At 38.4% G+C, this 12979-nt stretch overlaps 1 protein-coding gene across 1 annotated transcript in view; it reads right to left on the reverse strand.

Moving 5' to 3' along the window:
• ZDHHC21 (zDHHC palmitoyltransferase 21) overlaps positions 1 to 12979 on the reverse strand; it is a 53789-nt gene that overhangs the window by 15893 nt on the left and 24917 nt on the right. The window contains exon 7 of the mRNA XM_084627774.1: positions 3077 to 3193. Within this exon, the coding sequence (XP_084483900.1) occupies positions 3077 to 3193 (117 nt within the window). The remainder of the gene's footprint in view (positions 1 to 3076; positions 3194 to 12979) is intronic.

Consider the following 12979-nt stretch of genomic DNA (forward strand, 5'->3'; position numbering starts at 1 on the left):
GTTAGATGGATGGTCAAGGCATCACAAAGAACAATAGACCAAGCTACTCAACACCAGGTGCTAAAATATTTTCTCTTCCAGCCCTTCCCAGAGTAAATAAAGAGAAAATATCTCTACCCCATCCACACAGTATTGATGTCCAATGATACTGGCATATCACTGTACACTGTTTAAAGAATTAATTAACAGGAAAGCCTGACAGCATTAATCAAATTACTAAAGTCACCGCCCATTAAATTTATGATAATATAAGCATCAACATTTAGCAGAGACTACACAATATTTATCAGAACTATGGTAATCTATCCAGTATGTAGCTCAATGACTGGAGAAATATTAAATAGCTAGCATGGAAAACAACATATCATCTGTGTAATACAGCTATATTATGTAATACAGAAAGACATGAAATTGCTGGGCTGTGCTGAAAAACTGAACAAAAATCCTTTAATTCTATATTAATCATTTGTAAGAACATATGGAAAAATGAAAACACATCCCGTTTGGTATTTTAAATAAAAACAATCAAAGGTAATCCTTTAAAATTAGGGTTCAGATTAGTCTCCGCAAAGGATGCAGTTCAATTGAAACATCTGGTAGTGTTATGTTGCGAGACAGATCTTTTTTAACTTTGGAAATGAGATTAGTAGATCCGTTATGTGTAAGTGTCCAAGTAATTTCTAATTATTTTATCTGGGTCACAGATAATCTGCTTTTACTAGCCTCCCACCATGACATCAGAGGATCCTGCTGAAGCGATTATCCTGTTACCTTCCACCAACCATGGGAAGATGGAATTTTCCTTGTGTGTGTGTGTGTGTGTTTGTTTTTATATATATAAATAAAATATATAAAAATGAATGAAAGAGAAGTGGCCGAATGCTTCAGGCAGATGGCTGCCAACTGTCAGAGTTGTGCTCTGGCAATCTTGGACTAATGCTGTTCTAACTTTCATTAGGAGCTGAAAAAACAGCTCCTGCCTAACTCCAGGATTTTGAGAAAGGATAACAGGGAGGAGGCAGCAAGCCATCTCTTTCCCCATCCATCTCCCTCCTTCAGGTGTTCAATAATGACACTCACGTGCACCTGAAGATCAAATACAATATTTTGTAATGGCTTGTAACTTTCTCTTATGACTAGAGCTGGTCATTTTTTAAAATTTTTGTATAAATACATCTAATTTTGTAAAACCAATTTTCTTAATTGTGAAATGTTTACTGCTTTTTCAACAAGTTCTAGTTAAGATAATATTTAGCTCAACCCACAATGAAGAGCAGTATAAAGAGGTGCCACCTCATTCATCTGCCCATTGTATTCATTCAGAGTTTCTCTTCTCAGTGTATTGACAAAAATACATGTTCAGTTGTTTTTATTCCTGTTAGCCTTGTAGAACTGGCATAGCTAAGAGAGCTATGAATTATATTCCATTTGTGCCTCATTAACAAGACTGCTTATTAAGTTCCAATCACTTACACCTTGCAAACCTATTAAAGAGAATGCAGTTGCACCGAATCACTGTGGGTGTAATCTATAAAGACAATGAAGTTGCAGGGGTTTAGTTTGAGGGCCTGATTCTTTATTTCTGGTGATAAACAAGAAGGTAAGAATCCTGCTACATTACAGATCCCATGATGAGTCTGCAGGGTTGGCAGTAAAAATTAATTGAATCTTATTTAGATGAAGTTAAAATTAATCATTTCAGCATACTTGCATTATCCCTTCTCAACAACGAACACGAACTATCGGCTTTGTTTTCTATAAAGTTATAGGACGATGATTGAGCTTTTTTTTAGCAGATTGTATTATGCAGTGGTGCTAGTTTGTTTGGATTATGGAGCAGGTTAGAATTATTTAAGTTTGTAACTCAGTTTTCTTTGTAAACCTGATTTCAGCATCCCTTCTAAAAAAAGGGAAAGAAGAGTGAAACTTTAGTTTGCTGAACTCATCTAGTCACAATTTGCACAGAGGATCCAGCACAAGCATTGGAAAAAGGGCAGGAATTCTGCCTGTTCTGCTTCACCACTCTCCAAAGGCCTCTGCTCTAGCCAATCCCACTTACACCCACTCCTGTGCATCTCTGTAAATCACAAGAGAGCTTTCCAGGGGGCAGATGCTAATGTAGCATAAATACCTTAAACTGTGACTTCCCGTAATTTCAGATGTTTGGGTTTCTTTTAAATTTAGCCTCAGCTCTGAATTTCCTGGCTTAATGATTGTCTCTTGCTAACTACAACTCCTATCAGGACTTTTACCCTTAATTTATTAAAACAGCTCTTTAAAAATAAATTTGTGTTTTATCGATTTCATATCAAATTTGCTCCGTTTACAAGTATTCATTATTCTACAACACTGCCCAATAGCATGCGAGGCACTCCACAGTACAGCTTAGAACACACCAACTCTTTGCTCAAAAGACCTTACAATCTGATTTCACGCAGTGGAATGAAGGGGGCAAACTAAACAACAAAGTGGACTTGGGTATGAAAGAACAAGGTACAGCAAAAAGGAAATTTTCCAACTGTAATGAACAGGAACACAAAATATCTGCTAATAATAAGAAACCAAGCTTCTGCAAACTTAACAATAGAAAACTTCAAAATATATGCTTTTATTAAACATTTAATAAAAGCTTCTTCTACCCAGAATGTATAATTAACTCATAGCCTCAAAGTGTAATTGAGGCCAAAATACTGTAAAATTTTAAAAAGGGTAACACATTTGCATACCTTTTATTGCATTATAGATCCAGAGTTACACTACATAGGAAAAAATTAATGATATAAACTCTTAACAGGGCAAAAGCCATTCACTAACTGATGGAAATAAGGAAAATATTTCCCCTATGGGTTGGTTATTCCATAACTGTTCCACTACGGAAAACTCAAGGGTTTCTTACACTTTCCCCTCCTACAGAGTACTGCCAGACAAAGATGGACTACTAATACAACAGTCCCTCTGTTCATATATTTTTATTGATTTTATATGTGGTCCACATTGCCTGACAGTATGCAAATATATAATTGAGTTACAATACACTGATAAAACTATCTGAAAAATCGAACAACGAAATACTCACATTGAAAATACCCATGAGTTGAGTGTAAAAGAGTCCACTTATTCCACCTAACATTATTATGCCCATGAAGGTCGATATTCTTAGCAAGGCAAGTTCATGTCTAAATACAAAGAGATCCTATGAACAAAGGGAAACAGAAAAGACTGTTTAGTTTTCAAAAATTACATGAAGAAAATGATTCCTGAACAAAGCAATAACATTAGATAAGATGTGATTCATTTATGATAAAAAGAAGATAGACATTTATGACTAAAGCAATGCATTTATATGAGCTTGGTGGTATTTTTTCAATGCATAAATGCTAAAAACTCAAAACCTATAAAATATGTGTTTTCTATTTATACATTCAGACATACAAAAAGGTGTGCTAGATTTTCAAAAAACTCAATCCACTATTTAAGGTTTGGTAGTATAGTAAGCCCTGCCAGTTTATTCCTGGCTTTTCCACAGCAAAGCATGCCACATGCTATTCTGTACACACTTGTCTTCACAAGGAAACTCTCTCTGCTATAAGGCTTCCGTATCTTGGCTCTAGCCATAGTCTATTACATTATTTTAATAACACTTCTTAAAAAAAATAACACTTAGAGCTTGACTCAAAGATGGCACTGTAATAAAATAAAAATATAGAGTTAGGGCTGTCAAGCAATTAAAAAAATAATCATGATTAATTGTGCTGTTAAACAATAATAGAATACCATTTATTTCAGGGTGGATAAAAAAATAAACAGATTTTTTTATTTAAATCAAATTTTTTTGATAAAATGCTTTTTGAAGAAAAAACCAATCTAAAGATAGTTTTAATTAAGATACATTATAGCTCAAAGATATCTCATCATGAAATAGGGACTATAAATTCTAATTCTATAGTATGAGACAATATATTCATGTAATGTTTAAGAAAAATTTTGTAAACGAGTTCCAATAGTTCATGGATTAGGGACTCAATTTTATGGGGTTCCAGAGGCTTCTGTACAGATTATTTAGGTTAATTTTTCTATGTACCCAATGGGACTCAGTGCTCAGTCTAGAAGATACCATCAGAGATGCTTAATTTTGCAGTTCTCAAACTGTGGATTTGTGACTCCAGAGATAACATGCTTGTTAACAGCAAAAATGTTTTTAAATAAATAAAATAAAATACAGGGGTGAGAAGTAACCAACCTCAACCCTATTGTCCCTCTGCAAATTTGTGTACACAGAGTCAATCCCTTACCTCTCTCTAAAAGTGCAAAGTTTCAAAAAGTTTAATGAATAGAAGATCGTTGGGGGCGGAATAGATCTGGACAAGGAGAAGAAGTCTGGAGATAAATGTGAGAAGGGAGGGATAGGCAGTAGAAACAAAAGTGAAACTCTTTGAGCAGCAGATTCCAGAAGACTTGAGGTCTTTCTGAGTGTAGTCTTCATTGATTTGAGATCTACCATACCATTCTCTCACTAGAAGGGAAAACCTGTAATGGCAGCAGGCCATAAAAGAGACCCAGTCTGGGAATATTTTAATGAAGTTCCTCTACCTGTTGATAAGACAGATGTGCGTGCAAAATGCAAACAGTGCAACAAAGAAATGCAAGGCCTGGTTGCCTGAATGAAACAACATCATGAGAAGTGTTCCTTTTCAGGAGGAAGCTGCGTTGAAGATGATGAAAGGAACATGTCTGAACATGCAGGATCTTCAGGTTGTTAAACTTTTTTTATTTCATACTTCTTTCTTAATGACTGCCTGTCTTCCTTCTGAACTATTCTTGAATTCTCATTGAGCAAAAAATATAGTTGTTACTCTACAGTACTATCATTTTAGATGAAGTTGTGATAAAAAATAAATAGATGAAATAGGCAGATCTTCCTTTTACAATTTCACCTTTAAAGTAGTACTGTCAGTGAATGGAATGAGTAATACTAAATTAGCAGTATAGTAATAATAATTAAATAACTGCATTGACTTATTTTGTTTAGGAGAATCTCAACATACAGGATTCTGAAGACTATCCACCTTCAAGATCACCATCATTTTCTATAGTTTCAGAGTTATCTGCCAATGATAGTGTTTCAGTCACATCATGTATGTCACATAGCTACAGTATATATCGCCTGTAGCAAAAAGAAAAAAAAATCTCCATCATCCAGAAACAACCATAGATAAATTTGTGATAAGAACTAGCAGATTACAGAAAGAGGTAATTGATGAAAAAATTGCCTGGTTTATTTATGCAACAAACTCCCCTTTCTGTACGATTGAGAACCCACACTTCATTAACATGGTTCAATTATTAAGAACAGGATACAGTCCACCCAGCAGAGCAGATGTCACAGACAAATGGATAAAGTGTTAACCTGAGTAGAGCAATGGGTGGAGCAATGTCCACAATGATCCTGTTGTATGTGCTTGTGTGACAACAGAAGAAGGGAACGTCTTCCTTACAGAAACAATTGATACATCAGAAAATGAGCACACACAGCAGCATACTTACAAAAAGTAGCAGTAAAAGCTATAACAAACTGTGAAAAAAAATTCAAATATGCAGCTTGGTCACAGACAATGCTGCAAATGTATCCAAGATTAGAAGAAATAATTTAGGAGAGAGATCCAAGCTAACAACATATGGTTGCAGTGCTCATTTGATGCATCTCCTAGCCAAAGACTTCAGAGTTCCAGAAATAAAGGTTAATGTTGTTGAAATTGCAAAATGCTTCCGTAACAACCACCTTGCAGCAGCTGCTCTGAAAAAAGTGGAAAGAACCAAGTTAACTCTCCCACAAGACGTGCGATGGAACTCAGTAGTGGACTGTTTTGAGCACTATATCAAGAACTGGCCTAATCTGATGACAGTTCATGAACAAAATCATGAAAAAATAGATGTCCCTGTCCCAAAGTTCTCAACATTGGTCTTAAGAGAAATGTTGAACACATGCTGAGTACCCTGAGGCCTAGTTCTGCAGCCTTGAACAAAATGCAGGGAAACAGCGGTTTTATTGTTGACACTGTTGAAATGTTGGAAGGAACTTAAAAAGAGAAATATGCAATGACAGAGTTAAATTACAAGCACTAAAAAAAACTTATGGAACAAGCACTATCTCCAGCGCATTTTCTTGCAAATATTCTCAATACTCGGTTTTGTTTAACTAACAATTTTAAAATGCTATTTTTGTACATTTTTCACTGAATTCCAATTTCCATCCAAATGTACCTTGACACAAATCAACAGTAAAACATTAATATAGTAAATCAGAAATGTGTCATTCACTATTTTCTAACATAATAAAAATATAAATATCAGCAAGCTGAATAAATGTATAAGCTATATAATTGCTTAAATAAATCACACAGAAACAGTGTATCCTCCTGTTTAGAAAAAAGTTGCACCAAATTTAGTATAAAGTTTATCTTTAATTGCAAAATACATGTTTTAATGGTTATACCACCCTGATAATCAATCTTTCTTTAGGAAAATAACTAAAAAGTACATATACAAAAATTAATTATTTAAATCAAGGTTTCCTGATTGCTAATTTTAATCATGATTAAAATTGGTGATTTAAATCAAACTAAACATAATTTCAAGTTTATTTCCTAATGCTGACACTTAAGACAGACATGTTCTTCCAGGGTTTATAACTGAAGAATTCCAGTGCTGTTTGTGAGATTAAGAACTAGAAAGAACATTTTATTATTTGTGTTACATTAGTACTCAACAGCGGTGACAAGAGCACAAACTAAATGGTAGGACTGAGGCTGGAAGTTCCATGCCCCGCAAAAATATTTCTGATCCCACCCACACAAAATCATTTCTCATCCCAAATAAAATTAACCAACTAAACAAACGGGAAATTCCCTCCCACAAGATCGCCTCTCTGCTGTAACTCTTCCCATTGCTCCACTACTATTGAAAATAAGCAGGCAACCTCTTTCGCTCTGTTCCTTACCCTCCCATCTCTTTGGTTTAGTGACAAGCCCCTCATTTCACATACTGCTCACTGCAAAAGCCCCATGTCCCCCACTCTTCCTTTTATATGCATACATACATATATATTACACACACACACACACACACACACACACCCCCCTACCCTGTCAGAGCTTCTTATTCCCTCTTTTCTTGTTGTTCACAGGCCCCTACCCACTGCCTCCAAGTCACAGGCTGGCCAGTTCATCACTCTCTCTGCCTCAGGGTATGTCTACACAGCAAAGAAAAACCGGCAGCTGGTTCATGCCAGGCGGCTCAGGCTTCTGGGGCTTGGCCTGTAGGACTGTTTCATTGCTGTGTAGACTTCAAGGCTCAGGTTGGAACCCAAGCTGGGACTCTCCCACCACTCCAGGGTCCCTGTGTAGACGTACCCATAGGCCTTGTGATCAGTAGGAAAAACACATGTTCTTGCGATGTGGTTAGCGAACGTGGTTAAAATCCTAATGAAGACAAGGCAGTTTGCAGTTTACATATGTTAGCGCCTTGAATGGCTAAAGTGTTAAAACTACAAAATGCCTGGTTTTTAACTCATGTTAATTACCCTGTGTTCGCTAAAATGCAGTAAGAACACACTTTTTTCTCTATTGAAGACAAGACCTATGATATGCCACTAAAAATGCTAGAATCTTCCCAGCTTTCCTCTCCTGGTTACTCTTTCTACTGAAGAGAAAGAAGAAAGGTATCTGCCACAAAGTAGATGGGATTAGCTCTACTAGCTTCTTTGTACTAGCCATCACTGTTCTCAAGAGACCCAACCAAGATCCATCATTCTAGGTACTATACAACTGAGAGAAACTGACTTAGGGCCTTAAATTTGCAAAGGGATCCACATGGGCAGACCCATATTCCTGCACAGAACCCACTTGTGTCTGCCAACATTGGAACCCTTTGCAAATCTGGCTTTAACAGTAAAAATAACAATTTATTTTCTCTGCCCTTCCTGGAAACAGAAAAACAACAACATAAAGGGAAAAAAGAAAGCCTACACTTTAAAATTCAGATTAAATAACCTAAAGTATTAATAATGTAGTTAGGATTTTAGATACGTAGATTCCCCCAATTTATTTTATTATTTCTTTGCGGTAAGTATGAAGTAACCATTTTTCCAAACAAAACTAGCCAAGATTACAAAATTGCCAGTTTAAAGCTATTCAAAAATTAAAGCAACTTAAAATAAAGTCTAATCAATTTTGGACAGATCTTCACCTCATTCAAGCAGTGGTCAGGACTCTCCTTGCCTCTATGCAACACGAGTACCATGCAACCACAATCTGACCCCAAAGGTTCACTTACCCAATCACATTCCATAACATGCTCAAGGACAATGCTTCACAAATAGATCATGGAGTTGCATAGCTTGTAAGTCATGATCACATTAACACAGTGGCTCCCCAACAGCCTGTTCCTCCCCATCACCACACAGATTCCTATGGTTCTCGGATTCCTTGTGCAAAAATATGGACAAACCTGCGAAGCAGTGGCAAGAAACTTGGGCTGAAAGACTGACAGAACAAATGTCTGTAGGCTTATGCTGAAGCGTATTACAGGCCAAGAGATATTCCTTCTCCATCTTAATAACAGTTGCCAAAGACATTCTGAAAAGAACCATTCAGGTGGTGAACAGCTTCAAACAAGCATGCTTGAAATCCACAGCAGAATCCAGCATCATTCATTGCAAAACAGTTTTCATCCTTTTCCAAGATCATCCACATCTGGGGAAGGAGGCTAGCCATACATGACACACAGTGTCAAGGATATGGCCAGTTCCTTTCCCCAATTCAGCCCAGGCTCACTAAGGAAGTCCCAGATATACTGAGAGAGACCTGCAAATTATACCCTTGTCTTGCCCCTCTTAGATGGGGAGTCTAGAGCAACAGAAACCCTTTTGACTGAGACTGCCAGCAACTCACAGAAAAAAATAAAATACATCGAACATACTCTAGTCTGTCAGTCCCTAAAAAGAAATGTTCCCTGATGCATCAGATCTTGCTAGCCACCACCTAGTATCAAATAGCTCTTCTCTGAGTAAATGTTTGTTTCAAAGCTAGCTAAAAACTGACTCCAAACATCTGTCTACAGGCAATAACTAGATCCTTCTCATTCAGATTTCAAACTGGGATTAGGAACAGAAACAAAAACAGAAATTATGTTTCTGCTTTACCCATGGAAATCACTCATACTCTTGGATCTCTATCTACCAGAGAACACTTTTATCCCACCTTAGAGTGGCAGTAGGGGTCCAGACAAAAAAACACACACACACAGAATCCTTCCTCAAGGGTTGTACTCAGAGTTAATGATTGGCAACAGTGCTTCTGCTATCAAACCCTTGCCTTGAAGAAGCACAGAACTATAATCTCTCCTTTGATCTAATTGATATTTACATGCAGGTGTTTGGAGACTGTAAGATTTGTAAGATTTCAACTGCCAACAATATCCACTGAACACAATTCTGTCATTCACAACCTACCATATCTTCATCGTCTCCCAATTATCCCAGCATCTGGGCAAGATCAGCACATGGATGAGGAAAAACTGGATGACGAGATTATGCTGGTAGACACAGACACACACACACACAGAAGGCTGTCTACAGAAATGTTGTCTACACTAGGCAAAGACTGACGTCCATATATTGTGAAAACATTCTGCAGTTTGGGGGTGCAGTTTTGACACTATGGCTTAGAATTGGAGTCTCACCTAGCTGCATCTGCACCAAATGAATTCTAACATCTTTAATTGGCTAGGAGACAGTGTCCCATCCTTGTAGATGATGACTTGGCTTCAATGTACACACACTCATTATCTCCCAACCAGATTATTGCAATGCAATTTATTCCAACATCAAAATATCAACTCTGAAAATAACTCAGAGGTGCAGAATGCCGGAGCACGCTTCCACAACAACACTGGTTAGCAACGCTGTTTACTTCATTAGCTTCCTACAGATCACCACACTAAGCAGGATGGCCTCTTATTGTCCAGACAAGCTTACAGGGTCAGGGAGGCACTGGGGTTAAATGGCAAGCAGCTAAAGGTCACCCATGAAAGGTCAGCATGGGTGAGAAGCAGGCCTCTTTTTACTTTGCCTTGCACACAACCCTACCCTCTATTTCTATGATAATTATTGTTTCCATGGGGTATCTATTTCTCATTACTCTGTCTGTATTGCCAACTGTGATAAGGCAGGGTGCTACAGTCCCAGCTCCTGGGGATGCAGCACCTCGCAACTTGAAAGCAATTGTATGAGACCCTGCTATTGGCAAATCCTTGCAGTTGAACAGTACACTTAATTTGTTGATGATTTTTACGATTACAATTTGTAAATTGGCCCTAGCAACATGGATCAGATTCCCCTTTATAGAGAGAAAAATGAATGGGGATTGAATCAGGTAGATAGTGCTCCCAACCCTACAGAGGTCAGGGGTTGGGATAATGCCTTTTTTTGTGCAAATTCAGCATCAGCCTTGGATTTGTAATGAGGCCTGTGCACTGGCACAAGGCCTGGTGGTTGCTACATGCAGTGGGTTGACTGCCTAACCATACATCAGGTCTTAGAAAAATGCAGGCTTGATTGACATAGGCAAGGCTATGATGCTCATCACTTTGAGCAAAGGAGGGAAAGCTGGTGACAGTTCAAAGTAGGAGATATCTTTTCAAAGTTAAAGGTTCAATAAAGTTGCAGCCACTTAGCCAAAAGATTTTCAATTCTTGTCTTGTCTGCACACTTATTTGGCCACTGTCACTCGCAAGTTTAGGTCCTTATTTTTAAGGCTTTGCGTGCTCTGGGTTGAGGATTCCTAAAAAAGCAACTTTATCCTTTGGGGATCAGGACTACCCTCAACTACTCCAATCGTACTTTCAGTATCATGTGTGGGAGACAGAGCTTTCAGAAGAACTGGCCCCAGGCTCTGAGATTTACTCACATAGGTACTTAGAATGAGAACAAGCCTGACAAATTTACAATCAAAATGGAATCTCACTTCTTTGATCTCACTTTCCTGTTAACACATAATATATATAAAAATTAATATGCCAACAGAAGAAAGTAAAACACATACACATGACTTTTCCCTCTGGGGGAGGGATGAAGAGGAAACCTCACATGACACTGCTAGTCTGCTTGTTTATTTTCAATTCTGGAAGTCTCTCAGATATCATGGTGATGAGCTCAATATAATAACCTGGATAGAAGAAGATAGGATAGAATAGAGAACAAAACCACAGACAGTCAGATAAACAAGCCAGATATCTCTAATAAAAAAAAAGTTTACCAAAGAGTAATATAATTTGTCACTCTTAGCATAAAAATGAAAACACAAACGACTATTAATCTAACTGTTTTACCTTTAGCCAGACAGCAGCCTTTCAATATATCCTTTCCCCAAAACACTATTTTCTATTATAGCATATTTTATCTTCTTTCCTAGGTTATTCAGGATTCCTAAATAGTGCTTACAATTGTACTGGAGGGAGGGTTCAGAACTCTTACATCCTGTAAATTGTAATTATGACCCTAAAACAGCCAGTTTCCTATAACACTCAGGGTAGAATTTCACATCTCATTTTCCAAAATAGCGTGGCATAGTCTTAGGATACGTCTACACTGCCCGCCCAATCGGTGGGTAGTGATCGAGCTATCGCGTCTACTGTAGGCTGTATCGCGTCTACTATCGCTCTGCCGTCGACTCCTGTACTCCACTGTGGCGAGAGGCAGAAGCGGAGTCGATGGGGGAGTGGCGGGAGTCGACCCTGCGCCGTGAGGACGCGAGGTAAGTCGATCTAAGATATGTCGACTTCAGCTACGCTATTCTCATAGCTGAAGTTGCGTATCTTAGGTTGATCCCCACCCCAGTGTAGACCAGGACTTAGAATAAACAATTAATAGAGGTAGATACGTTATTTATCCTATTAAAGGGATTTTTATTGAAACAGTTATTTGATATCCCATCTGTTTGGAAACTTAAAGCATGATTTAAACTTACTGGCTTCAGTTTTAATATATTTGTATACTCTGCTCTTACAAACATTAATGTACTGCCTCACAACCCTTTCCTTTTCAAATCCTCTGTGAAGTAATGTCATGTCCTTTTTATGGATAGGGAAAACTGAGGCCTAGGTAGGTCAGATAATAAACACCTTGCTCTTATGTTGTGCTTTTCCCATCGGCAGATCTCAGCACACTTTACAAAAGATGTCAGTATCATTATCCACATTTTACAGATGGAGAAACTGAGGCACAAAGAGGTATAGTGACTTGCCCAAGTCACCCAGCAGGCCAGTGGCAGTCAGGAATAGAACCCAAGTCTCCTGAGTCCCAGTCCACTGCACTATTCACTAAGGGCATGGCTACACTTGCACATTTAGAGCACTTTGAGTTAAACCAGCCTTTGTAGAGCGCAGTAGGGAAAGCGCTGCAGTCTGTCCACACTGACAGCTGCAAGTGCACTGGCGTGGCCACATTAGCAGCTCTTGCAACAGCCACAGAGAGCAGTGCATTGTGGGAGCTATCCCAGCATGCAAGTGGCTGCAACGTGCTTTTCAAATGGGTAGGAGTGGGGTGGAGTGTGACAGGGAGTGTGTTATGTGTATGTGGGGGGAGAGAGAGTGGATTTTTGGGGGGGCTGAGAGCATGTCAGCATGCTGTTTTGTAAGTTCAGACAGCAGCAGACCCCTCCACCCCCTGCTTCTCTCTCTCTCACACACACACACACAGCATTCCACAGTAATGGTTTGCTTTGTCTCTGAGCAGATAAGCATGCTGGTTGTCAGAAATGGAGCTTTCAAAGGGCATATCCGCATTCCTGCAGCAATTCCAAAACAATGACAAGAGTGGCCTCTTGACTTAAGGGGATTATGGGACATGTTTCCAGAGGCTGATCAGAGCGCAGTAATGCAACACCTCATTCAAACTGACGCCCGGGCATTTCAGCCAAGGCGC

Source organism: Lepidochelys olivacea, assembly GCF_965140295.1.
Source record: "Lepidochelys olivacea isolate rLepOli2 genome assembly, chromosome: 5".
Taxonomy (NCBI): domain Eukaryota; kingdom Metazoa; phylum Chordata; order Testudines; family Cheloniidae; genus Lepidochelys; species Lepidochelys olivacea.